The 25,890-nt window shown below is 49.7% G+C and overlaps 1 protein-coding gene across 5 annotated transcripts; it reads right to left on the minus strand.

Moving 5' to 3' along the window:
* Positions 1–4: 4 nt before the first annotated feature.
* LOC115649953 (acetyl-coenzyme A synthetase 2-like, mitochondrial) lies at positions 5–16,854 on the minus strand. 5 transcript variants are annotated; one of them, XM_030559174.1, is made up of 15 exons: positions 16,205–16,854; positions 14,338–14,434; positions 13,915–14,114; positions 12,619–12,794; positions 10,606–10,758; positions 5,841–5,988; positions 5,011–5,148; positions 4,676–4,768; positions 4,081–4,193; positions 3,799–3,846; positions 3,300–3,426; positions 2,471–2,598; positions 1,016–1,079; positions 362–483; positions 5–208 (listed from the first exon to the last, which is right to left on the minus strand). In XM_030559174.1, exons 1-15 carry the CDS (start codon positions 16,515–16,517, stop codon positions 32–34), a joined length of 2,097 nt encoding a protein of 698 aa, XP_030415034.1. In that variant the 5' UTR covers positions 16,518–16,854; the 3' UTR covers positions 5–31. The 5 variants fall into 5 exon arrangements, with proteins under 5 accessions (XP_030415034.1, XP_030415036.1, XP_030415035.1 ...); XM_030559176.1 differs by lacking the exon at positions 5,011–5,148; XM_030559175.1 differs by lacking the exon at positions 3,799–3,846.
* Positions 16,855–25,890: the final 9,036 nt, after the last annotated feature.

The following is a 25,890-nucleotide window of genomic DNA, read 5'->3' on the forward strand; positions in this document are numbered from 1 at the left end:
GGTGGGAGAGGGTGAAGAAAAGGGGAGCAGGTTACTGGCCCTGCTCCTCCTGTAGGAGGCGCTTGTGCCCCTCGATGATCTCCTCCACGGCCTCGTGGTCATCTAAGGTGGTCAGGTCCCCAAGCTCATCTGCCTTGTTCTCTACAATCTTCTTCAGGACACGGCGCATAATCTTACCTGAACGGGTCTTGGGTAGCCGCTTTGTGACCTGTGGCAGAAAGGAGCAGAGTAAAGGCTGCAGCCGTAACCTGTATCATCTGGGGCTGGGAGCAGTGGGGAAGGGACTTCCGCCATGCCGTTGAGGCAGGGTTGAGGGCATACAGGGTGCAGTGCGGGCAGGAACAGGCCTGTGGGCTGTTACCTGAATATAGTCAGGGCTTGCATATTTTGCAATCTTCTTTGAGACCAACTCCTTGAGTTCATTGCTCAGCTTCTCCTGAGAAACATCAGTCCCCTTCTTCAGCACAATGAACACATACGCTCCTGGGAAGAGATGGAGTTACCCAGCCATGGTTCAGGGAGATGTCCAGTGCAGGGCTAAGCATGCTGCAGCTGGCTGAGATGGTATGTCTGTGACCTAAGTGAATCTTGGATCACCCACACCTCCCTCGTCCAAACCTTCGTACTGAAGTGATCTCAGAGACTCTTCCTCTACAGGGCTACAGTGAGGTTGTGGGGCCTCCCTCCTGAAGATATGCTGGAGGGAGTTCTGTGTTGCCTGAAGCTGCAAACTCCTGCAGTGTAAAGCTACCTGAGACTTGCCCCCTTCCAGCCCAGCCATGTGGCTCTTGTGGTGACTCACCCCACTTTCTGTTGTGACCCACAAAACTTACTGTGTGTACCGCAGGGGTATTAGAAATACCAGACAGATGCTGAGTGTGGTCCCTGTGTCCCCACTGCCCCATACAAGTCAGGTATGCAGTCACCCTATGAATGGCTCCTCCTCTCACCACTAGCCCTAGCAGCTGTTAAGCCCATTACAGAGATTGCAGTAGCAGGAATCAGAGCCCCTCACCTTCTCCTTTGATCTCATGAGGGAAGCCAATCACTGCTGACTCTGCCACCGCTCTGTGCTGATTCTGGAACAAAACAGGTCTGCATTTCACTTCAGCAGTCCTGGCAGGCTGGCTGCAGCCCTGGAGCCTGTCCTGCCACACGCTAGCATGGTGCAACCAGCTGTAAGGAAGAGCGAGATGGAGAGCTTCCAAGATGGCCTCCATGCTCTCTTCCTACTTACCTGCCACAGTAGTGTGTAGGGAAGAGGCCTGACACCCCTGCTTCCTCTTCCAGCTCTGGGCTTACCTCTGTGAGTGGCAACTGCCCATTCTGCTCCTCCCACCCCTGCTGCAACAGGACCCAGTAACCTGTTAAAAAGATCTCACTGGGTTGTCCCTGCTTACAGGGACATATCTGCGCTGAAGAGCACGGAGAGACTCCAATCTCATAACAACGGGGGCCTCCAAGGTTTAGATCTGGGGTCGGCAACATTTCAGAAGTGGTCTGCCAAGTCTTCATTTATTCACTCTAATTTAAGGTGCCAGTAATACATGTTAAAATTTTTAGAATGTCTCTTTCTATAAGTCTGTAATATAACTAAACTATTGTTGTATGTAAAGTAAATAAGGTTTTTAAAATTTGTTTCATTTTAAATTAAAATGCAGAGCCCTTCAGACTGGTGCCCAGGACCAGGGCAGTGTGAGTGCCACTGAAAATCAGCTTGCATCTGCCTTTGGCACATGTGCCATAGATTGCCTACCCCTGGTTTAGATGATCCCCTAAATTTGCATGATGCTCTGAATCTTTTCTGATTCATCTAGCTATAGCTTGAGCTCCAGATAAACCTGTATCCTTCCCTTGAGTGCAAGGATAGAGCTGGGGCCTGTGCTGTTAGAACAGCTTAGTTGTGATATTGGAGCTAAATACTTTGCCATCTAGTCTGATACTGCTGAGGAAAGTGGAACTTAGCATAGTGCAGCCATGTGCTGGGCCCTTTGACAGAAAGGTAAGAAGATCTGAAGTGTTTGCAGGGGCAAGGGGTTACCCAGTAAAGCAGCAGGACAGCTGCAACATACTCAGAGCTGTAGCTAGCTTGATAGAACTTGTGATGGGAAGAGTCCTAGTCAGACTTCAGAAATCCTGGCTGTATGTTGTGATCACTGTCACAGCTGGGCAGCTCTAGAGTTGGTTGGAAATCAGAGTGGGAGTGGTAGAGATGAGAGAATTTCCCCTTCTACCCTGCCTGCTCCAGGTAGAACTCCTACCCCATTCCCTACAAGACCTCCTGCTGGAGCAGAAAACTCAGGCGTGACAGCAAGGTGCTATGTTCAGTCAGTGTTTCACAGTTTCTTTACTCAGAAGCCCCATGCCCTTACTCCGCTCCCTGAAGAGGCTCGCCCCACCTCAGCTCTTCGTACTTGCTTATAAGCTAGGGATCAGGTGTTTACCACTTCCTTCTGCCCAAGCCTCTTACCACAATATCTTCCAGCTCTGCAGTGCCTAGCCTGTGACCGCTAACATTGATGACATCATCCAGACGTCCTGTCAGCTGGTAATATCCTTGGCTGGAACGATAGGCTCCATCTCCCGTGAAGAAAAATCCTGTGATGATCAGAACCGTGAGAGTCTCTCACAGCTAGCCAATGCTAGCTGCACCCTCTTCCCTTGTCCCATTACCTCTAAGGCTTCGGTACACTGCTCCCCACATCAGCACCATCCCCCTGTATACTGTGCCCCACCCCCAAACTCACAGCAAAGGGACTTCTCTACCCCCAGTCAACCTCATGGCTTCTCTACAGCTCAGGGGCCTTCCCTGTTACCACCTTTAATTCTGCAGTGCATGCTTCTTGCTGGACCAGCTCCATTCCCATAAGCCTGGGACACATGCCACAGTGCAGTCCTCCATGGTCTGGACACTTCTCTTCCCTTCTCTCATTGCTACAGGAGCTGACATTATTATTTGTATTACAGATGCAATTGGTGGTCCTCACTGAGATCAGGACCCCTTTGTGGTAGGTGCTATATATACACATAGTAAGGAGCTGTCCCTGTGCCAAAGAGCTTATGTTCAAAATAGATGAGACAGCTGAAGCATGGAGGAAAGGAAGAGCTGTCTCCATTTTACAGATGGGGAACTGAGGCACAGAGAGACTGTGTGACTTATCCAAAGCGTTTCAGTGAGCCTGTTGGAGCCAGGAAGTTAACCCAGATCTCCCATGTGCCAGTCTAGTGCATTTGCCATAAAACCCCTTCTTCATGTGATCAGCTGTGCATCTTTCTCTGTCCTTCCCTGAAAATCGTACCTGGGTAAGGCATCAAGTAGGTTTCCAGAAATCTCTTGTGGTCATTGTAAATGGTCCGTGCCATTCCTGGCCAGGCCTGAGAGATGCAGAGGGCTCCAGAGACATTGTTCTGTGTTAGGATGCTTCCCTGGAAAATAATACACTTTGTCATGACTGAGGCAGAGGGCAACCTCCATGCTTCGTCCTGGGTCTTGTTTTACCTGCTACACCCCACCACAACCTTCTGACCAGGAGAGACATAGAGAACAGTGCGGGAGGATCTAGTTCACACCACCCACAGGGAGGTGATGTGCAGCTCACTCTGCTGCTTAACACCTGGTTCTGACAGAAGACAGTTCTCACCCAGACCCAGCCTGTTCTATGCCCTTGTCCAGATCTGCTTCCCCTAGTGTGTACCAGGCTCCTTGGGCACTGGCATATAGCTACAGCTATGGCTGTAAGTCTAGCATGGCATCCATTCAGTTACTGAGAAGCTGGAACCCGCTGTTCCAGAAAATACCTTTGTAGAATTTCTGACATGTGTCCGAGCTCCTCCCAGGACAGGGCACTATAGAGAATGGTGCAGGAACACAGGCTGAGATGGCAAAGGGTTGCTACCAGCTCCCTTGCTGCAGTTGCTCAAAATAGGAGGATCTGTAGGGAGTGGGACATGACCTGGGGTGGGCGGGGAGGGGAGACAGGGTCCAGCTTACAAGTCCTCTACTTCCAGCCTCTGCCTGCTAGAGGGGACAGTATGGGAATGTTGGCTAAGAGAACCTCTGGACTGATGGTTGTAAGTTACCTTGTCATCCAGGAGGGCAGGGCTGATCCCAAAGAATGGTCTCATGGCCATGCCTGGAAGAATCTCATCTCCGGGGCTGGATGGACGGGGAGAGATACAGATGCCTCCTGTTTCTGAGGTAAATGTAATGGTGACACCCATGAAATTAGGTCAAAGCAAAAGCCATGGAATACTGTTAAGAAATCCACCTTCCACCTAAGCCTTGCATGGTTAATGGCTGTGGGGTGGTGAGGGGATCCAGCTGCTTCTGTGCCTATGCAGCGGTTGCTGTAGGCAAGGCTCTCTGCTGTCTGGAGGTGGCTGGAAAAGACTTGATTAGAGATGGAAAGTCTTGCTCATCTAGTCCAGCACTGGATTGGTCCCTATCATCTATTTTCCAGGCGAATTTTAAATCCTATCATTTATTTATCTGCCTGTTCTGTGGTGGGGCCAAGAGGCTCCCTGTGCTGGGCACTTGGCTGTAATGTGCCATGCACAGGTATGGTGATGTCTAAATAATAATTGCCCCCAGCTGAACAATCCCAGATGGGTATTACACCTGGGGAACTGTGAAGGTGCCTGTAATGGGAGGTGAGGGGTCGTCTTTACTTCTTACCAGTTTGCCACCATGTGTCAACTACTGGGCACCGCGCATCGCCAACCACATTGAAGTACCACTCCCACGCTTCTGTATTGATGGGTTCTCCCACTGCAAGGGGAAATGGAGATGAATTGTGTTTAAGGAACAATTCAGAAAAATTTCTCTCCTTTCCTTTTCCTCTGACATACTGGCTTTGTCAAGATCAGGGACCTGGGCCAATGAATAGGCCTTCTCCATGGTGGTGTATTCTCTCTTACTGCCAAGTACTGACCCAACGCATACCTCTAATCCAGCCCACTACCGAACTGAGTCTGAGAGTGGTAGTCTGGTCACCATCACCCGGTACCAACCTGATCCAAGGATCTTGAGGGAAGATCTGTCATATCTCTTTACCCACTCGTCCCCATATCTCAGCAGCAAGCGAATTGCTGTGGGTGCTCCATAGAACTGATTAATTCGTAGCCTCTCCACTGTTTCCCAGTAACGCCCTGGAATGGGAAACTGGGCCAATTACCTCTAGGATTGGCTCGTCCAGCCTGATCCCAATACTCTCCTTGCTTTTATACCCCTGCTGTACCAGTGCCATGGCCCTCTCAGCCAGGCCAACTTAGCTCAGGGTAAACCCAGGAGGAGGAGTGGCTCTTTCCTTCCTTGAGAGCCCTTCCTGATAACCATCTCCACAGCTCTCTCTGTGGCAGGGAAGGGCACAGCTAGCATCCCCCTCAAGACCCTGCCATGTGGAGGTGACTTCCCACACATGTAATACATAAGAGACTACTCCAGAGAAGGAGGGATTTGCTCTTCTCCTAACTGCTCCACCCATGAATAATACAGTTCCCTATCATCTCCCCTTGGGTGTGAGAGGAATTCAACGTGTTCTTCAGCGCCACACAAGGACTCAACTCATGCCATGATGGCAGGAGAGTTTTTTGGAACGTGGGCTGAGATGGGAATTAATTTCAAGCCTCTCTCTCTCCTGCATGGCGTGGCAAGGATCACTTCCCTGCTTGCCGGAGATTTCAGAGCAGGATTACATTCATGCATTTATAATAGCTTCTTACAGCTCTGGCAGAACAGCTGCTGAGCATTTTTGAAGAAGGCTCCTTTCCTGAGCCCCATAACTTCTTCCTGCTGCCCTTTTCTGCGGCCTAGGGCTCTTCTGAACCTCCTTGTTACTCACCAGGATTGGGGTACACTGGAGTGCTCTCAAAAAGGACGGTGGTACCTCCATTGCACAGAGGGCCGTACACCACGTAACTGTGCCCTGTGATCCAACCGATGTCTGCCACGCAGCCGAAGACGTCCCCATCATGGTAATCAAACACATACTGTGCAAAAAAAGAAGAGAGCAAGAGCTGAAGCCTGGAGACAGGACCCCTCCTACCACAGAGGTTGCCAGAACAGCTCTTGTGTGGGAGAGATCTGTAACTAAAGTGTCCTTTCTCTGCCAGCCTCGTATTCCCCTTCATAGATGCCAAGGCCAGAAGGAGCCATTGTGATCAGCTCATCTGCGCTCCTGTGTAACACAGGCTATAGAACTTCCCCCAAATAATTCCTCGAGCAGGTCTTTTAGAAAGAACATCCCATCTTGACTTAAACAGTGCCTTTGCTGGGGAATCCACCACAGGCTTGGCAAATTGTTCCAGTGCTTAATTACTGTTAAAAATGTACACCTTATTTCCACTCTGAATTTGTCTAGCTTCAACTTCTAGTCATCAGATCACATTATACTTTTCTCTGCTAAACTGAAGAGCCCATTATCAAATATTTGTTCCCCGTGTGAGTACTTACAGACTGTCATCAACTCACACCTTAACCTTCTCTTCAGTCTAAATAGATTAAACTCCTTGAGTCTATCACTACAAGGCATGTTTTCTAATTCTCTAATCATTCTCGTGGCTTTTTTCTGAACCGTCTCCAATGTATCAACATCCTTCTTGAATTGTGAACCTCAGAACTGGACACACTATTCCAGCAGCAGTTGCACCAGTGCCAAATACAGAGGTAAAATAACCTCTCGACTCCTACTTGAGACCCCCTTGTTTATCTCAGGATGCCATTAACTCTTTTGGCCATAGTGTCACTCTGGGAACTCCTGTTCAGCTGATTATCCACCATGACGCCCAAATTGTTGTGCGTCACTGCTTCCCACCCTCTCTGCTACACCCGTCTGTCACAGTTTGTCTCTGTTTAGCCCTTAAGCAGGGACTGGCCTATTCTGCATTTGTGCAGTACCCAGCACAATGGCACCATAGTTCTAGTTAGGGTCCTACTGAAAAAGAAATAACTAAAGCAGCTTTAGTCCTATGCTGAGGAAAGGAGCCAGGTCCTGATGCAAATTCAGACAAGCCAGTTCCCATTATTACTGGAGTCAACACTTGAGGACTGTCAGGCACTCCAGTAGGACCTACCACAGGTAGACTCGGCAACATGATATCGGATGAAATTCACTGTTGGCGAGTGCAAGGGCATGCTTGTTGGAATGAACCACTTGGACCACTCCTTCACATTGCTGGATTCTAAATTGACTGGGCCCACTCATGGAAAAGAGCTGCTCCTGTGCAAACTAATTGTTAGGCTGTATAACGAACTGAACTAATGGGATACTGCCATTAGACAAATCGACAGTAAGTTCATAGTTGGAGAGGTGTTCAGTGTTGCTTATCACTCCACAGACAGGTAGAGTAGAAATAGAAATGAGCAGAGGCCTAGAAGACTTCCCTAAGAGGCAAGACTATTTAGTTCAAAGAGGAGATGAGTCAGAGGGGATGTGACAATGGTGTATTAAAATACTAATTGGTCTAGGGAGGGTAGAGCTGGTGCCTATGTTCCCCCCTCTCAGAAGATCAAGAAGACACTCGATGAAAGTGAAAAGCAGCTAATCTAAAATGTAGACAAGGAAATGATTGGCTACCAAGTGTAATCGGTTTGTGAAGTCCCCCCCTGCCCCCCCCCCCGAGCAGTTCTACACTTTGAATGGTCACGCTCTAAAAAGGCCACTATGGGCTTTCATGCTTCTCTTTCTTGCTGACTCCAGATCCAGTTTGCTCAGTTTGACAGCGAAGAAAAAAAAAAAAGTCTCTTTCCAATGCCAGCCCTCAAACTCTCCCCTGAACAGAACTGGGCTCCTTCCACCTCACAACATTGTCTAATAAAGACAAATAGTTGCGCTGCTGCTCTGCAAGCCAGAGTAGATTCCCGCCCCTCTCTTCTTGTGACGTTGGCTCTGCAGGGCTAGCAGGCGGACACCTCTCTGTCCCTCCCACTCTGCAAGGTAAGCCTGGCTCTGCATGGGTCACGGGCCGGGAGTTCAGACAGTGCTATTTTCCACACCCTCTCATTTCATTGGATGCCATGCTGGAGTAGGGGGAGGGACAGAATGTCCTAGAGTAACTGGATAGCAGGGCTGGCCCTGAGAGTGAAACATCTGTTTTACTTGGGTCTGGCTCCCCTCGCTCCATTTCCCCTCTGTTTAACACCAGGCAAGTTTCCCAGTATAGTATAATGTCTCTAGGAGCCCTTTGTTTCTTGGCTGCTGCTCTGAGATCCGCCATTTCCAACAATACTTTAAAAGCCTCTCGTCCCTTACTAACATGCTGCAGCTGCCATTAGGTTTGCTGTGGCAATGCTCGAGCAACTCCCCGCAAAGTGGGCCCCCTGACAGGACGGTGACAGATGAGGTTTCCAGGAGTGAGGACGGCTCTGGTGTGTTTGTAATGGAAACTCGCTCTCCTCTGTGATAGTCACTGTTTAAAGTAACAGAGTATTCATGCATCAGCAGCCGCTTGCTGAACCCAGCTGGGGAAAATGAGCAGGAATTCATTCCAGCTCTGGTCATGTTTTCCAGAGCAGCTGGAGCTATAGTGGCCGTGTGTTGGAATTGAACAGTGCTGGCTGCTTACCACATTCCTGTCCTGGGACAACATCCCCTGCTTTCAGGTCTCGTGAGCTGCCCCAGTATTGCCAAGCATTAGCTATACAGAGTGCAGTGGCCAGCAGGACAACTGTGCCAAGCCAGGGGTCTAGTGAGGGTTGAGCACGTTGCTTTGTTCTGTGTCAAATCACTGGCTCCCTGATTTCTACATGTCCCACTCCCAGGCACACAGGGCATTTCAGACGTAAGTCACCAGATCTGGCCTCATATGAACACTAGATGCACCAGGGCCTGGGTGGAGGTATGAAGGTCCCTGGATCAGGTTTAGGGGGAGCTTGCCCATGGCTAAGGAGCCCACTCTCAGCTGCTTAAAAAGGGCCTTGTCTCATGAGAAGCCAGAAGGGTGGTTCTCGTGTAACACCAACAGGCTCTGGTGGTCTGCAGGCAGGATTGAACCTGGGAGCTCTGGAACATAGTGCATGAGTGTCTACTGCATGAGCTAAAAGCCATATGGCCATTAGCTAAGGCTGTAGAGCAGACTCATAAATCTCTCTCTCTCTCCAAGTGCACTTGGTGCCACTAGATGGGACAGAACACCACACACACGAGATGTGTGGGTTACACTTGGAAGCAGTTTGCTTGGTGAACTGTTTCAAGCAATGGGCTTTTCCCCACTTTCCTTGGCTCAGTGTGGCTCAGCACGGGAGTTCCCAGCAGCTCTGGCTCCAGCTCTCTTTCATATCTACACAGCAAAAAAAACAACAACCCTCCGGTAGTGAGTCTCAGTGCCTAGGTCAACGGGTGCATGGTGCTCATGCTACAGCACTAGAAATAGCTGTGTAGACATTCATGCTCAGGCTCTGAACCCGGGGAAGAGGGTGGGTGTCAGAGCCTGAGCTCCAGCCTAAGCAGGAATCTCTACACAGCTAGTTTTTGTGGCATGGCACGAGCCTGAGTCTGTACACCCGGGGTCTGAGGCTCACTGCCATGAGGTTTTTTTCCCCTCAAGTGTAGGTGTACCTTCAGAGGGCTAATGACTGGAATAAAATCTGGGATATTGGTGTCTGCTTTAGGGGCTTCCTCTTCCCAAATCTACTTCTCTTTAGTGCTCTAGGGCAGTGCTTCTCAAAGTGGTGGTCTGCGGACTGGTGCCGGTCCGCGAGCCATCGGCTGCCGGTCTGTGACAAGTTTCCTCATAAGAGCATCGAATAGGATAATAATATGGCACCGGTCCCTGGCACATTGGAAAAAAATTGCCAGTCCCCCACATCATTTAGCTTGAGAAGCACTGCTCTAGGGGCTCTCTTCAGGAGCAGAGCTTTTACTCTCATGTATGCTCAGGTGTAGTTGAATTTCAGAATGCAGGGGAGGGGGGTCTTGAAGATCTCTCTCTCTCTCTCTGTCCTATGTTCCTCACTGCAGGCCTGTAAGCAAACTGCTGGCATAACTGCAACAGAACTTATGCAGAGAAGGAAAAGGCTGGGTTATTTCTGTAAGATACCAGCCATTTCGCTCTCTGGAATCCCTTAGAATAAACTGGCTGAGTGTCTGAGCAATGCTTTTCTCTGTGGGTGGAACGCCATCCCTGAACTGATTGGCTCAGGGCGTGGTGAGGACAGAAGAAGGAAGAAAACAAATGTTGAGAAATAAGTGACTGTAAATATAAAACCTGTGTCTTGCTGGTGTTTGCTGCTCCTCCCCTCCTTTCTACCTCACTTGTCATCTTGGCAGCTCTTTGGGGCATAGACCATCTCTTCCTGAGTGCTGGAGCAGTGCCCAGCACAACAGGGCACCCAGGTCTACCTGGGGCCTCTGGGCGCTACTGTAAGTAAGGAATAATTGACCTGCTCTAGAACATGCACTGGCGCCCCCTGTTGCCTGGACTTAGTCCTGCTGCACTCCTAGTAACCATCTTTCCCTCCAGCAGCTGGGTCCCTAATAACATTAGCAGCTCCCAGATTGTGCTTTAGCTCAAGTAGTAGAGATGTGGTCTTGTCATCATAGCTTGGTAGTTCTGCTGCCTGTATGCCTTGACCTGACATCCCTGGTGTCCGTGTCTAGGCCTTGTTACCTTGTGTGTGACGGCAGCATAGAGCAAGTATCCTGCCTGGGAGTGGACCAGCCCCTTGGGTTTGCCAGTACTGCCTGATGTGTAGAGAAGGAACAGCAAGTCTTCACTCTCCATGACAGCAGGCTCACAGCATACGTCCTCTTTCATCATTTCCTATGACACAAAGCAGAGACGTTCTCACTCAGCTCCAGGATCTCCTCACAGCCCCCAGATTTCCCTCCACGCTCTCCACACTTGCTCTGACTTCACATTTTATTAGTCATTTACTAAGCCCAGAAGAGCTGAATGGAAAGCATTGTATATGTCTGATAAATGAATCCCACTGTGCCTATTCTTCTGCTGCCTGGTGATGGGCCAACACTGCCTGGCAGGGGTACAGCATTGTGGAGGCCGGGACAGCACTCTAGCAAACCAGATCCTAACCCCTCTCCCCACATTCAGGCTCTTGAATCCTGTTGCTTCTTCCTGTCTACATTTATCAAGTCCATCCCTTCCTCTCCTTCCCTATGGCTAACATCTTGTCTAATTGGTCAGTTCTCATCTTTGTTGCCGCAGCCTCTGCCTCTCTGGCTTCCCTACCTGATCCTCTCCAGTACATACCAGAATGGGTGCTGCCACTGTGGCCATGCCACCCACCTCTCTTCAGAGCTCTTCAGTGTCTTCCTATCACCTTCCACATCTGGTTTAAGTTTCTTCTCCTCCCTCCCAAGGCCTACAGAATGCTGCCCCAACAACATCTTCGCTCTCATTTCCTCTTATGGTCCTCTATTTCCTTAGCCTCCTCGTCTTTGCATCTTCTTCTATGCTGCCTTTAAGCTTTGAATTCCCTCCCACTCCCAAAATGCTCACCCCCTTTTCATTCAGCTGGCTCCTTAAAATGCAGAACTACGCTGAAAAGTGACTATCAAAATGGCACCAGTGGGGCCAGTGTTCATTGTTTTTCACTGTTGCCAGATCAAGTGTGCTGTGTTGAAGTAAACTGAGGGTTTCTCTTCCACATGCTGGCACCACAAACTCCCCCTGGGTTCTAAGGGTCAAGCTGGCTCAGGCATCACCACCAGTAATATCGATTTGCAGTTAGGGCGCACTTAAAAATTCTGCTGATGCACTGTCCAGAATAGACTCCAGCTCTCTCTTCCAGGGCTGTGTAGGCTCTGTGGAGCCAGCAGGAGTAAAAGGGTGTATCACGGAGTCAGCAGCTCTAACGCTGAACCCAGCCAGGGCGCAGGTCTGCTGAGTAGAAAGAGGCCATTAGTTCACTGTCACTTTTCTGACCATAACAGAATTTTTCTGAGAAGCCTTCTCAGGTGAATTAAGTTATTTGCTGAGCACAGACAGTGAGCTCCACTCTGTACAAAACATGGAGGAGGCAGTTGTTCTGAAGCCAGGAGCTAATGACAACATACTTCTTCAGAAAGAGTAAGTGCCGCTCCCCTGAGGTCTGGCCAGCATTGGATGCATTGTGCCTAACTAGGAGCGTAAACACCAAGAGACAGCCCACGGCCTGTGCCTTGTATAGCACTGACTGCAGTCAGTAATTGTGGCTGTGGGCCCCACCCAGACTGGAACAGCAGGGGTACTGCAGGCCAGGAATGAGGTGCATGGACAAAGATGTGTGGGGAGCCCAGGGCTGGCATAGCACGGAGTGCTATAGGCCAGGTCTGAGGCACATGGGCAGATAGTTTTCAAGGTCTTGCCCACACTATTGCAGGCTCTGGTTAGTACTCCTAGCCCCTGATGGTACACAGACTATTGCATCTCCAAGAGCTCCCCACTTTAACTCATTCGTTCATTCTGGAGAGCAGGGAAACTGTTGTTTGGAAGGTTCCTGGCCTGGGCAATAAGCTTCGGATCCTGACACTGTTACCCCAGAATAATGGCCCCAGTGCATCTAAGTGCAAACAGGGTTCTTTGGGCTGGGCTGGAAACCCACCCCAACCACTTCTCCTGATTCACTAGAGCAGATACCCTACCCTGGGGGAAAGTTGGTGGTGGCTCCATCTGACATCTCACCTCCTCCAGTGGCACATCCAGTTCTGACATGGGAACCTTCTGCTCAGTCCTCATGGAAACCAGAACTCGCTTAACCAGCGGGCACACACGCACGGCCTGGTCCACTGTCTGCTTCAGCTCAGTAACTTTGCCCCCCCTCAGCCCCTGGTTCACAGTGATCACTGTCTCTGACTGCGCTGAAGAGGGCAAAAGAGAAGAAAACAAACAGCAACACGATCAGCCCTTTAGCTCAGCCCAGCTGCCCCTCTGCCCTCTCGCACTCCATCATTATTACCATGATGTCTAGTGCCCCCCGCTCCGTCAGCTCCACACACACATCCAACCCTGTCCTGACCCACATCCCTTTTCTCTCTCTTTCCCCCTCCCATCTCCAGTTTTCATGGCCTCTCTTTAAAATAAGAGCAGCAGTTTTAAACTCTTTCTTTCCCATTAATGTGTCCCATTAAGTCACATACAACCTGATGAGAGGCAGCACTCCAGGCCTTTGCTCCTTCTGATGAGGCAGAGCACTCAAGCTCTCACGCAAGAGGGGCTGGCCTGACGACAGACCCTGCTGCTCTAGGAGCTTATTTTTAAAATGCTGAATTTGATGAAGCCAGGTACAGCATCCACTGGGCTGGAAGAGGCTTCTAGTGAGACCTAGTGAATAGCCTTCCATCAGGGCAGGCCCTCTACTGGGATATTTAGTCCTCTCCTCCCTGCCGTGCATCATCATGGCAGGATTCCTTAATCATCCCTGATAGGGCAGGGAATGTTTCTCCTTAAGAGCTCCGCTGATGAGAAGCATTCCATCACTGTCCCTTGGCAGCCTGTGCCACTCCTGAGCTCTACTTAGGGTTAGAGAGTGTCTCTGAATATCGAACCTGGACCGCCCCTGCTGCATCTTAAGCCTCCTCCCTCCAAGCCGCCCATGGGAATGAGTGATCCCTGTGCAAATGGCTTCATCTCCCTCAGTTGACTTCCTGCCTGCAGCTTTTATTTTCCAAACCATCTCTCAGGGCAAGGCTTGTCTGTAGCTACAGCTTGTGGGGAGTTGTGGCAATGTTCTTGGGTGGCCTGAGCATGTGATCCCGGGCCCACACATTTCCTCCAGTCCCTTAGGCCACTCTCTCCTCTATGGCTGGAGGAGTAAGAATGCCAGGACAGGAGGAGTTTGCCAGGAAGCTTTGGGCACAACCATCACACCCTCAGCACCACTGGTCACTGAAGCTAACGGGTTGATATTGTTCTCCAAGGGGACAGGAGGAAGGGACAATTTGTGCACAGAGCACCTATCAGTTTGAAGAAGGGGCTTACCATCCCGGATCCTGTCAGCTAGAGCCTCGGAGCTGAATCCAGCAAATACCACAGTGTGTACGGCTCCTATCCGGGCACAGGCTAGCATGCTTGCCACAGCCAGAGGGCATGGAGGCATGTAGATGGTGACTCGGTCACCTCTTTTCACTCCCTGTCGTTTTAAGGTGTTTCCCAGACGGCCGGTCAATTCAAGCAGTTCTCTGTCCAAAGAAACCAGCTTGTAGTTAGAAGCTCTCCCATCCCAGAAGTCTCTCTGAACTGGGAACAGATGGAGCTAGCTTCCCTTCCCTTCTGGGAGCCCCGCAGAGTTGGAGATAAAAGACTCTGGTTCCTTAATCAGATAAGTAACCATACCAGTCCTCTGTCCTCCATTCCTCCAGCTCAGGGCCCCTTCATGGGGCAAGTACAGAGGTAAGTACTGACCTGTATGTAACCCGGACTTCTTTCCCAGGCTCATCTTTCTCCCAGATCAGGGCCACTTTGTTTGGGGCTGTGTGGACATGTCGATCCAGACAATTCACTGAAAGAGAAGACTGACTGTCATTACAGGCTCAGCTATTTTCAATTCTAGTAAAGCCAGTGCTAGTGACTCCATTTTCTGAATACCAATCAGGGTGGCTGCATTGTAAGTTTGACTGTTATTCAACCCAATAAACCACATCATTGCTAGCACCAACCATCAGATCAGAAGCACCACCCCAATCCCACTCCCACACCTTCCTCCCCACCACACCCATGACCATTCTCCTCATCCTTACTTGCAGTCTGCATATTCCTAACCAAAAACCTTTCCCCAAACACCCTGAGTAACCATAACAGCCCTCTGCACTTCTTCTTGGCAGCTCTCTGAGTGCCTCATGAATATTAACTCAGTCATTTCTCAGCAACCCTGTGTTGCAGGTAAGCAATCCACAGAGAACACACTTCACCTCCCGCTGAAATGCAGTTGCCTCTTTAGTGGAATGGGGTAGCTATTAAACAATGACAGCAGCACTCCAGAAAGCAGTTTAGGACAGGAAGTGAGGAGTGCTGCAGAGGGAATGTAGGGAAGCAGAATGCAATCACCTGAGATGGAATAGTGCCAGAACTCTGGGGGTACTTAGAGTTCCTTGGAAAGTATAAGCGGTCAAGACCTTGGTTTAAAACTTATCCTGAAATGGGCTCCTCTGACAGCACCAGTGTTGCCAACACTTGTAGTTTTATTGGGAGTCTCATTACATATGTGGTCTGTTGTAGAGCTCTATCTCCTGGAGTTGTGATTATATGAGACTTTCAGCTTTCATTTCAAAAAAATAAATTTCTCTCCCTCATGGTTCCAGATAAAAGCTTGAAAGTGTGACCCCTAAAGGCTCAAAAACCAGAAGGCAAATAAAAAAAGAACCAAAGCTTATTATTTTTGAAATCTTATGATTTTGGGGGGCCTGACTCATGATTTTTGAGTGGTTGGGGTTGGCAGTGCTGCTATCTAGCACGATGAAGAGGCACTTGTTGATAAGGGAAGAGCACTAACTTCTACTTGATGACCCCAGTAGCACATGGGTGCACCTTTGAGGACTCCCACAAAAGGGTACTGACCAGGCCCAATGACGCTTAGCTTGTGAGAGCAGTTAGGCTTAGAGCACATGGTGATCCAGCTGTATTCACACATGCTAATGAGACACACTCGCTCCCCTACAACCAATCACATTCCTGCACACCTACCACACACAGCCAATTGGAACATTCCTGGCAAGAATCCTCTGGCTGAGCTTGTGCCTGAATCTGAGAGACCATCCCTCATTTGAACCCTTTTACCAGAATGTGCTGCTCAGCTCTACCTCCCTAGTTTTCCTACAAGTGAAAGTGTTGGATTAAGTGGCATCGGTGAGAACTCCCAGACTGGGGTGTGAGGAGAATAAGACTGGGAACAAACACGCCAGGGAGAGTGGGGGTCAGAGGCAGGTACTGTCTCACACTCACATCCTCACTCTCTCACATGCTTTCTTCCCTTGTTGTCATCCCTCTTTGGTGTCTGTTCCTCAGACTATTCCTCTCAGTTTAGGATTTCCACATGCAGGGGAAAGACACATCAGTGCACTTCCAAGAAAGTGTCTAAAAACAGAAAGCTAATTCTTTCTGCCATAGAATTTCCCCAATAGCCACTGGCTAACGGAAGGAGTTAATGGTATGTGCATTACCAAGAACAGATTCATGAGACTGAAAAGGATCCATCCTGAAGATGCTAGGACCAGATGGGTTCCCCAAGAGGCCAGCAAATGGGAGTGGGATGGGGGTCTGGCTTCCTGCTTACCTGCTACATTCAGTTGTCCTCCCAGGAACCAGGACACCCAGCCCTGCTGTAGATTACAGTCTTCGACAGAGTGAAAAGGATTAATCCACATGAGTCGATTTCTCCCTAGAGCTCCCCAAAATTCATCTACCTGCTCCACTGACACCGTGTACAGCCCTGGGTGGTCCCTTGATCCAGCGAATGCTACAGCTTCCGGCATATATGCAGTCAGGGGCCCACCACTCCAAGCTCTAGCTATTCCAGAAGAAAAGGGTCCTCTAGAGGGCTGACAGAAGACTTTTAGGCAGCAAGCCCTGTGAAGCAGCCAGGCCATGATCCACGATTGCAAGAGAGATCCCCAACTCCGCAACAAGCAGGAAATGGTCTTCAGAACTGTGCTCTTCTTCTTTAGATACAAAACCCAGGCTAAGTGCTTTCACTCTGCCCTGGAGCTATGGCCTTGAGTGGGAAGGAGTGGGGTGTTAGCTGGGTCTCTCTCTGTTCATCAGATTATAAATCTGCACTCAGCAGAGCTCACAAGGCGCCCGTCTCTTCCTGACACGCTCTCTCGCCTGTTCCAGATGGATACATGCAAAGGAAATTCAATGCCTTTTAAGGGAGGAAAGGGGGTGGGCTGTAGGAATGTTTGACTGGAATAACCTTCATGCTAATCTGAATTCTGACGACTGCTCTTGCACTGAAGCCAGAACTGGCTGGTGATTGTTTTCTCAGCAGCCAGAGAGATCCAGGCTGGCCTGTGTCACCTTACACTTTCCCTTTGTCCTATTACTAACCTGCCCTTGCTTAGAGGTTGAATGGAGCAGTTTGCCTGCTAGGTTGATCTGGCCCCACCCAAGGCTCCTGCCTATCTGCTCTGCTTGAATTCTTTTCCCAATCTCACTTTGTACCTCCCCCACTCATGCTGCCCACTGTACCTGGAATTATTTCTCTTCCTTTGTGTTCCAAATGGCCTCACTCTCCTCAGTCAGAATCCTCCTAAAAATACTCTTCCAAAGTCTTTCAGCCACAGCCCACCACAGAACTATGGATCTACTATGAGTCTATGAAAACTCTTTGCTGACTGAGATCGCACCTGGTCACCCAAGGGGATCTGGGCTGTTTATATACCCTCGGGGGCAGGGACCGTGCCTTCCTCTTTATCGTCATTGCTATTTATGCCCCGTCACAGAGTGCACAGAGTTTTACCAGTGACTGTAAAAATGAGATCTTTGTCCCAAGGGGCTTCTCATCTAAAGTTGGACTGAAGAGACACAGCCAGATTCTGATCTGCACCTCCCTGGAGATGCAATGCCAAAGACAAGGGTGGGCAAAAGTGCCTTCAAGCATAACTTCTGGAGTAAGTTACAGCAGCCCCTCACTTAACAGCAGCATTATATCTGCCCAGATATTATCCCAGAGCCCAGAATAGCCAGAGCTCAAACCCTCCTGGCCACTCCCCCTTCTAGCCACTAGCTGCACCCCAACACACCCCTGCTGAGAGCAGGGTAGGACTCTGTGCTGCTCTTACACTAGGGGGACGCCCCCAGACAGGGGTTTCCAATCCCTTTGCACCAGTGGACAGCATAAATGGGCCATAGTGGGACCAAAATCTAGCCTACAGTGAAAGGCTAACAGACATGAAGGGTGTGAAGAATAGCCCAATAAAGAAAAGAGGGGTCCCTACCCTCGAAGTCCCAGATTCCGATGCAAAATGAGAGAAAAAAGCTGGTTGTATCTGAGATGGTTTTGTTCAGGTTTTTTGGCATTCTCACTGCTGGGAGTGACATAGCTTCTAGGATTTATAGAAATGTAACCCTTCTGCCAGGCTGAATTGATAGCAGTAGGGCCGGGTTCAATACATAGGAGTCCCTTCCCTACAACGTAATGCAAAACCAGCTCAAGCCCCCACCCAGTGACCTGGGAAAATCTTACACACATCCCTAGGCGCCTCAAAGAGGCAATACTTCCCCTCTCGCAAGCACAGAGTCTCAGTGTAGCAGAAAAGGTTTAATTACAGAGATAAACAACAAGCATTAAATTGGGAAAACACCTCAACTAGAGTTCATAGACCAAACCGTGAGCAAAGACTCACCCCAGGAAATTGGGCCGTGTCCTTTTCCCTGGGCTCTTGAGTCCAGCAACCCCCAAATCACCCCAAGACTCCAAAGTCCAATATCCCAAATCTCCCTAGAGTCCAGCAACCCAAAGATCACCCACAGTCCCAAAAGTCCCACAATCCAAAAGTCTCTGTCCCAGGTCAGTGCAGCCCCAGAGTTCGAGAGTCTATCTGCAGAGGTCCCCCTCTGCCCCCAGATAGAAAGGGGCACCTTATATGGTCCAGGGCCAACTGCCCTGCCTCTCCGTGGGATTCTGCTTCCACCTTCTCCACGAACTGCACCACTCTACCAGCCACTCCACTCTGCTCCTCCAGCCATCCTCACAAACTGCTCCGCTCTGCCAGCTGATCCACTCCAGCTGTCCTCACAAACTGTTCAGCTCTGCTTGCTCCGTGGGCCACTCCACCCATCCCACAGCTGCTTTGCTCTGTCAGCTGCTCTGCTCCACCAGCTGTCCCATGATCCACTCCAGCTGTCCCCACAAACTGCTCAGCTCCACTCACTCCATGACTCCACAAACTGAGCTGCTCTGCTCCACAGTATAGTTTCAGGCTCCCCCACTAGTTAGCATAGTACTCCATGCTCTCAGCTCAGCAATTCCAGCTCTCTAGTGATTTCAGCTCATAGCAGGAGAGCCCTAATGCTAATGCACCATTAACCCATAGTGAGTTCAGCTCAGTAACCTGTATCTAGATCCTTAAGGGAATCAAAAATCAACTCTGATATTCCACAGTAGAGAGAGCAGCAGATGGAACTGGTGTTTCTAGCTCACACAAGACACCTACTACATCATGAAACCAAAACCCTTCCTCAATTCACTTGAGGTTGGAACCCATGTCCCTTGTCTAGCAAGTGCTATTTAGTTGATAGTGAAACCCTTTATTATAAAAACAGTTTCATAGTTCCTCATTTACTTAATCATGGTGACAACACTTTATTCCTCCTGTCCCAATAACAAAGAAATTGGAGATCCCACAGCTGTGAAAGTAACCATTTTAGGCTGCCGTGGGCTATGCTAGGCAGAGTGGGTGTGTCTATGCAAACACAATCAGCCTCTGAAATTCTTTTCCACACTTTATATCTTTATGGCCGACCTGGAACAATGCTTCCTCAGCTCTCGTCCACTCACGCCCCTTCTCTACCTACACTACATTGATGACATCTTCATCATCTGGACCCATGGGAAGGAGACTCTGGAAAAATTCTACCACGATTTCAACAGCTTCCACCCCACCATCAACCTTAGCCTGGACCAATCTACACGGGAGGTCCACTTTCTTGACACCACGGTGCAAATAAGTGATGGTCACATTAACACCATTCTATATCGAAAACCTACCAACCGCTATGCCTACCTTCATGCCTCCAGCTTCCATCCCGGACACATCACACGATCCGTTGTCTACAGCCAAGCACTGAGGTACAACCGCATCTGCTCTAACCCCTCAGACAGAGACCAACACCTACAAAATCTCCACCAAGCATTCTCAAAACTGCAATACCCGCACGAGGAAATAAGGAAACAGATCAACAGAGCCAGACGTGTACCCAGAAGCCTCCTACTGCAAGACAAACCCAAGAAAGAAACCAACAGGACTCCACTGGCCATCACATACAGCCCCCAGCTAAAACCCCTCCAACGCATCATCAAGGATCTACAACCCATCCTGGACAATGATCCCACACTTTCACAGGCCTTGGGTGGCAGGCCAGTCCTTGCCCACAGACAACCTGCCAACCTGAAACATATTCTCACCAGTAACTGCACACCACACCATAATAACTCTAGCTCAGGAACCAATCCATGCAACAAACCTCGATGCCAACTCTGCCTACATATCTACACCAGTGACACCATCACAGGACCTAACCAGATCAGCCACACCGTCATTGGTTCATTCACCTGCACATCCACCAATGTAATATACGCCATCATATGCCAGCAATGCCCCTCTGCTATGTACATCGGCCAAACTGGACAGTCTCTACGGAAAAGGATAAATGGACACAAATCAGACATTAGGAATGGCAATATACAAAAACCTGTAGGAGAGCACTTCAACCTCCCTGGCCACACTATAGCAGACCTTAAGGTGGCCATCCTGCAGCAAAAAAACTTCAGGACCAGACTTCAAAGAGAAACTGCTGAGCTTCAGTTCATCTGCAAATTTGACACCATCAGCTCAGGATTAAACAAAGACTGTGAATGGCTTGCCAACTACAGAACCAGTTTCTCCTCTCTTGGTTTTCACACCTCAACTGCTAGAACAGGGCCTCATCCTCCCTGATTGAACTGACCTCGTTATCTCTAGCTTGCTTGCTAGCATATATATACCTGCCCCTGGAAATTTCCACCACATGCATCTGAAGAAGTGGGTATTCACCTACGAAAGCTCATGCTCCAAAACGTCTGTTAGTCTATAAGGTGCCACAGGATTCTTTGCTGCTTTTACAGATCCAGACTAACACGGCTACCCCTCTGATACTTTTCCACACTTGCCATAATTCACCACAAGATGTCAGGGTAGAGCTCATCCTGACTCTGCTTACAGAAAGACAAAGGTTTCAATGAGTAGAGCCCGGTCATTTGGTGCAAGACCAGGGAAGCGGTTTCAGGGATTGGAAGAAGGGGATGGAAGTTTGCCTGGAAGATGGGAAACAGGCGGAAATGAGCCCAAGATGGTGCTAGAGCAGAAATGCCCCATAAGGAAATTTGAAAGGGAGTCTTGTGTGTCCAAGTGACAGCAGAGGGGTAGTGAGATGAGATATAGGGAGGCTAGCGAGGAGGCCGTGGTAGGAGTCAGATGAGAGAGAAGGCCGAGACATGGAGCAGCTTTGAGTGTTCGTGGTGGAACTGAGATGTTGCAAAGGATGTGCTGACAGCCAAGGCCCTGGATGTGAGTGAAATTCTCTGGCCATATTATGCAGGAGGGTAGACTAGATGGTTTAATTGTTTCTTCTGACCTTAAATCTATGAAAGGGAAGAGAGGAGGCAGCTATGGCAGTCAGGTGTAAATCTGGGTGTTGGGACGACAGTGGAATACCTGTGATTGCAAAGGAATGACTTTGTGTACAGCACCAAATGCATTGGCAACAGCTCATAGTCCCCACAACAGTGAAGGGGCCTTCCCTGATTCCCTAAATCCCCAAACAGTCTCTGCTAGCACCATGAGGGGCTGAAGCCCTGCCAACTATCTCCTTCCAGGTGCATCCAGGCTCCCAGGGGGCAGAGAACCCAGCAGCATGAACACAACAGGACTGCAACTTCACTGCACCAGAAGCCCCTCTGATATCAGCAATGCCAAATTTTTGTGCTAGGAAAATGGATATGAGAGGAAGAGCTGGGGAAGAGGCTAGAGGTCAGAGTCTGTAAGAACAGAGCTGCAGGAAGAGGGCAGCTTTATGCAGGTTGCCTGAACTAGGGGAGTCTGAGGCACCAGGCAGGAATTACAAACACAAGAGTTAAAAACTGCCCTTAGGCTGGAGAAACATGTGAGCTGGAGTAAGAAGGTAGTCAGAGGGCAAAGTGGATGTATAATTAAATGGGCAGGTGGAGGGACGCAGAGAGGCTGGGCTGAGCAATTGTATCTTAAAGAGATAGGCACAGAATGGGTGGGATGAGTGACTGTATCTAAGGGGCAGGTGTAGACAGGCCTTGCTAAGTGACTGTGTCTAACGGGGCAGCTGTAGAGAGGCCTGGCTGAGCAACTATATCTAAAGGGGCAGGGTGGAGAAGCTGGATGCAACCTAGGGTGACCAGATAGCAAGGGTGAAAAATCGAGATTGGGCGTGGGGGATAATTGGCACCTACATAACAAAAAGCCCCAAATATCGGGACTGTCCCTATAAAATCAGGACATCGGGTCACCCCGATGCAAGCTTAGCAAGGAGCATGAGTGTTCCCTTATGGAGCTTCAGTTCCCTCCTTTCCCTGGGGCAGGGCTCTGGTTTATTGTCTGTGATGCACCCAGCACACTTGAGGGGATCGGGTTTGAGGGAACATAATAATAATCTCCATGGGTTTGTGCTGGGGCAAGGCAAGGAGAAAGACTGGGAGTGGTTCCGGGAAGGAAGGCAAGGGGCAGCTGCAGCCTCAGTAATTCTTGACTGGAAAAAGAGTGACCTCCAGTGGCTTTTTCAGGTCACAGCATGTGAGTATTTCCCACTGGACTGGCTCCAGGATTGGCAGAATTAAAGCACATGGAACACAAACTCAGACCCTGGGGCAAAAGGTATTGTCGGGACATGTCTGGCTTGCCCCCTAGTGTTTTCCTATGCTGATGATTTTCCCTTTCAAAATGGCCACAAGTCTTGGGCATTAGGACACCTACACTAGTGCCAACCTGAAAAGTTAAAAAATCATGTGTTTGACCCCAAGAAATCATGAGTTTTAAAAAAGAAAAGATTATATTTTTTGTCGTTTTCAGTTTTTTAACTCTCCTTGCCCTCTCCATGTGTGTGCGTGCACGCACACCCACAGACGCACTTGGGATCATCAGTGTTTCCAGATCTCCCAAATTTATAAAGTGATTTTTGACACACACACCCCCGCCCAGTGCACGAGCTCTCAGTGGCTGCTTGAGGGTGTGGAGCTTCTCCCCAAATCTGAACAGGCTAATTAAAGCTGTTGTCCCCTCAAAAGCCCTACATGTGCCCATCCCACAGCCCGGCAAATAATTATGCATCTGCCCTCTGCCTCCATATCAATTTGGTTCCACCAGCCCCCACATTAATTTTGTCCCCATATCTGCCTGTGCCCCAGCCCCTATTCAGCTCTGATAGGCTGTTCTTTCCCAGGAGGTAGGGAAGAGGGGAAGGCAGCCAATCAGAGGGGATTTTCTGATGGGTGGTCTGAAATTGGTGTGAAGGCTGGAGTTTCTCTGAGATTTGCTCCAGCAGGGGGCCAAACTACTGCTATAGGCATATATGCCAGTGCATATATGCCAGTGAGTAGGTCCATCTTTCCCTTGGAGATGTCAGCCCAGGGAGACTGGAGAGTATTGAGCTGAAATATCTCCATTTTACAGGCCTGGGTGGAGTAGGGCCAGACCATCTCCCCCTGTGGATCCCGGATATGTCAGACTGGGAGTAGGGGGCTTGCACCAGGTAAAGCCCCCATGTGGGCCTTCTGGTCTTTAGATCAGGCCATCTCCTCTAACAGGACGAGGGGAAGTAGAAGGGGGCATCAGTCTGCACTGTCTTCCACCTATGGGACCAGTAGGTCAGGTTAGGCCTTCTCCTCCATGTGGGAGCAGCTGGCTGGAGCATCTGCATACACAGGAATGTTATGTGCTGGGCTGGGCTTTGTTTTCCCACAGGACTGGGAGGGGCACGGGGGTCATTGAACCAGGCCACCTCCACCTTGCAGCATTGGGTGGTGTAGGGGCCATCAGGCTGTGTGGGCTCTGTGTCATATAATGTGCCCCTCATGTAACTATGGGTGTCAGGCCAGGTTGAGTTCCTTCCATGGGACTAGGGATATTGGGTAGGGCCTTCTCCTCCGTGAGGGACGAGGGGAGCACCTGTCTAAGCAAGGCCTGTCTTCTCCCACATGAGCAGGCTGTGTCAAACCAGGCCCCAACTCATTGCAGGACAGAGAGGTGTCAAGCCAGGCTGGCTCCCCCTGTGAGTTGTGCCATGATGGGCTCAGCACCTACCTCTATGGGCGTATTGAGCTGTGCCATCTTCCAGCCCAATCCCATCCCCCTAACCCATGGGACAAGTCATTGGGCCAGGCCATGTCCTATGGTGGACTGGGGTTATGGGATCAAGCCAGGCCATCTTCCTCAGGTAGACTCAGGGGTATTGGTCTGGCTGGGTACTCTCCCCCTGTGGCACTGGAGTGAATCTCTACATGCCATTACATCTAAGTTATGCCTCCTGCCCATGGCAGGAATGATTTTATCTCTGAACATGAAAGCTTCCGGCTTCTTTCTGTTTTTCTTTTCCTCAGGGCCTAAATAGACAACTATTTTTAATGCAAAGGTTTTGGGTTTTTTTGTAGTATCAAACCAATTGCTTTGCAAGGGACAAGAATGAGGAGGGAGGAACATGTTGGGGATCCCCATCCCCCTGCAGTGACAAGCCCAGGTAGGGTTGCTGCCCCTCCAGGATTGTCCTGGAGTCTCGAGGAATTACAGATTAATCTTTAACGATTATGTCCTGTGATGAAACCTCCAGGAATATGTCCAACCAAAATTGGCAACTCAAAGTCCAGGCCAGTCTTGGTGCCAGGCCAGACATGCTGAAGGAATCAATGGTAGAGCCCAGAAGGTTAATGAGTCTCTAATTCTTCAGTCTTCATTAGTGAGATCCTTTGTGGCTCTTGTTTCCCTGATCAGTGGGAATCTGACTTTCCTGGAGCGCTGATCAGGTACCAGTGAGGAAGAAAGTCTGTCCACAAGGAGGGGCTGCCTCCATAAAGAAAAGGAGCAGGGGTGGGGGAGAGGGGAGTGGCTCACCTAGCATCAGAACCACTGGCAGAGTTACATGTTAGGGCTGTAATCCCACTGCATAAGTCCCTCAAAGGACTGATTGTCATTGTTCAGCTCCTTGTGTGTAGACAACATACCAATGAGACTGTGACAAAAGCAAAACACCAGGATTGTTCCTTATGCAGCAGGATGAGGCCTTGTCTACAAGTGAGAATTACACTGTCCGCTAGTCAATCAATCGTGCACAAATGGGTCAGTGTGTCCACACTAGACATGAGCCACTCAGATACAGTCCTACCTCATAGTCACATTGGCACTTTCTTAAACCTAGGCAACACCGAGCCCCATCTTCAACACTTGGAGGGGTAAGGGTCCAGAGCAGACAAACTTTCCTCTAGTTTTCTGCTTGAGCACCCACTCTGCCCTGCTCCCTTGTGCTTCCACTACATTTGTCCCCCTCTGCAGTGTCTCTCCCATCAGAAGAAATACCCTTCTAACCAGCCCCCATCAGGCAGTATTGCCAACTGTAAATGTTCAAAGAATCATGACTGATTCCCCCAAAATCACTAGATTGACCCGAAAATCATGAGTTGTTTTTTTCAAAAAATTATTATCTTGTGGTTCTGGGGTCATCTTTGATTTTTTTAACTCCTCTCACTCCCTCTGCCCATCCCCAGTGTGTGTGGGAGGGACAAATTTAGTGTTGCCAGTGCTCCCAAACAGCTAAAGTGATTTGGCCTCTTTCTGCAAGAGCTTTTGCGAGCTGCTGGATAGCGTAGAGCTTCCAGCTTCTCCCCTAAATGAACAATTCAGTGCCCCCCAATTCCACATCTGCCTGTCCCCTGACCAGCAGTTAATTCTGCCCCTCTAGCCCCACATCAGTTCTACTCTCCACAATCCCTGTATCTGCCTGTTCTCCAGCCCCACAGCATTTGTCCCCTTCCCTGTCCCCCCAGCCTCACCTGCAGCACCTGGGGTACTTCATCCTCCTCTCCCAGGCTGGGGGGGCAGCTGCAAGGGCTCTCCCCCTACTTCTCATGAGAATGATGTCTCCCTCCCCTACCCAAAGAATCCTTTGGTGCCTGAGGGGAGGGGTGAGAGCTCTGGCTGCCTCCTGCAGCAGCCCTGATTGGCTGCTCTTCCCTATAAGGTGGGG

Source organism: Gopherus evgoodei, chromosome 4, assembly GCF_007399415.2.
Source record: "Gopherus evgoodei ecotype Sinaloan lineage chromosome 4, rGopEvg1_v1.p, whole genome shotgun sequence".
Lineage (NCBI taxonomy): Eukaryota > Metazoa > Chordata > Testudines > Testudinidae > Gopherus > Gopherus evgoodei.

Excerpts from the sequence above, each read along its gene's own strand:
- LOC115649953 (XM_030559174.1), bottom strand. The coding sequence starts at position 16,517 with ATGGCCTGGCTGCTTCACAGGGCTTGCTGCCTAAAAGTCTTCTGTCAG. Across the intron at positions 14,115-14,337 it reads GAAGTCCGGGTTACATACAG|AGAACTGCTTGAATTGACCG; the intron begins GTCAGTACTTAC and ends TTCTTTGGACAG. Across the intron at positions 4,769-5,010 it reads CCTCAAGATCCTTGGATCAG|TGGGAGAACCCATCAATACA; the intron begins GTTGGTACCGGG and ends TTCCCCTTGCAG.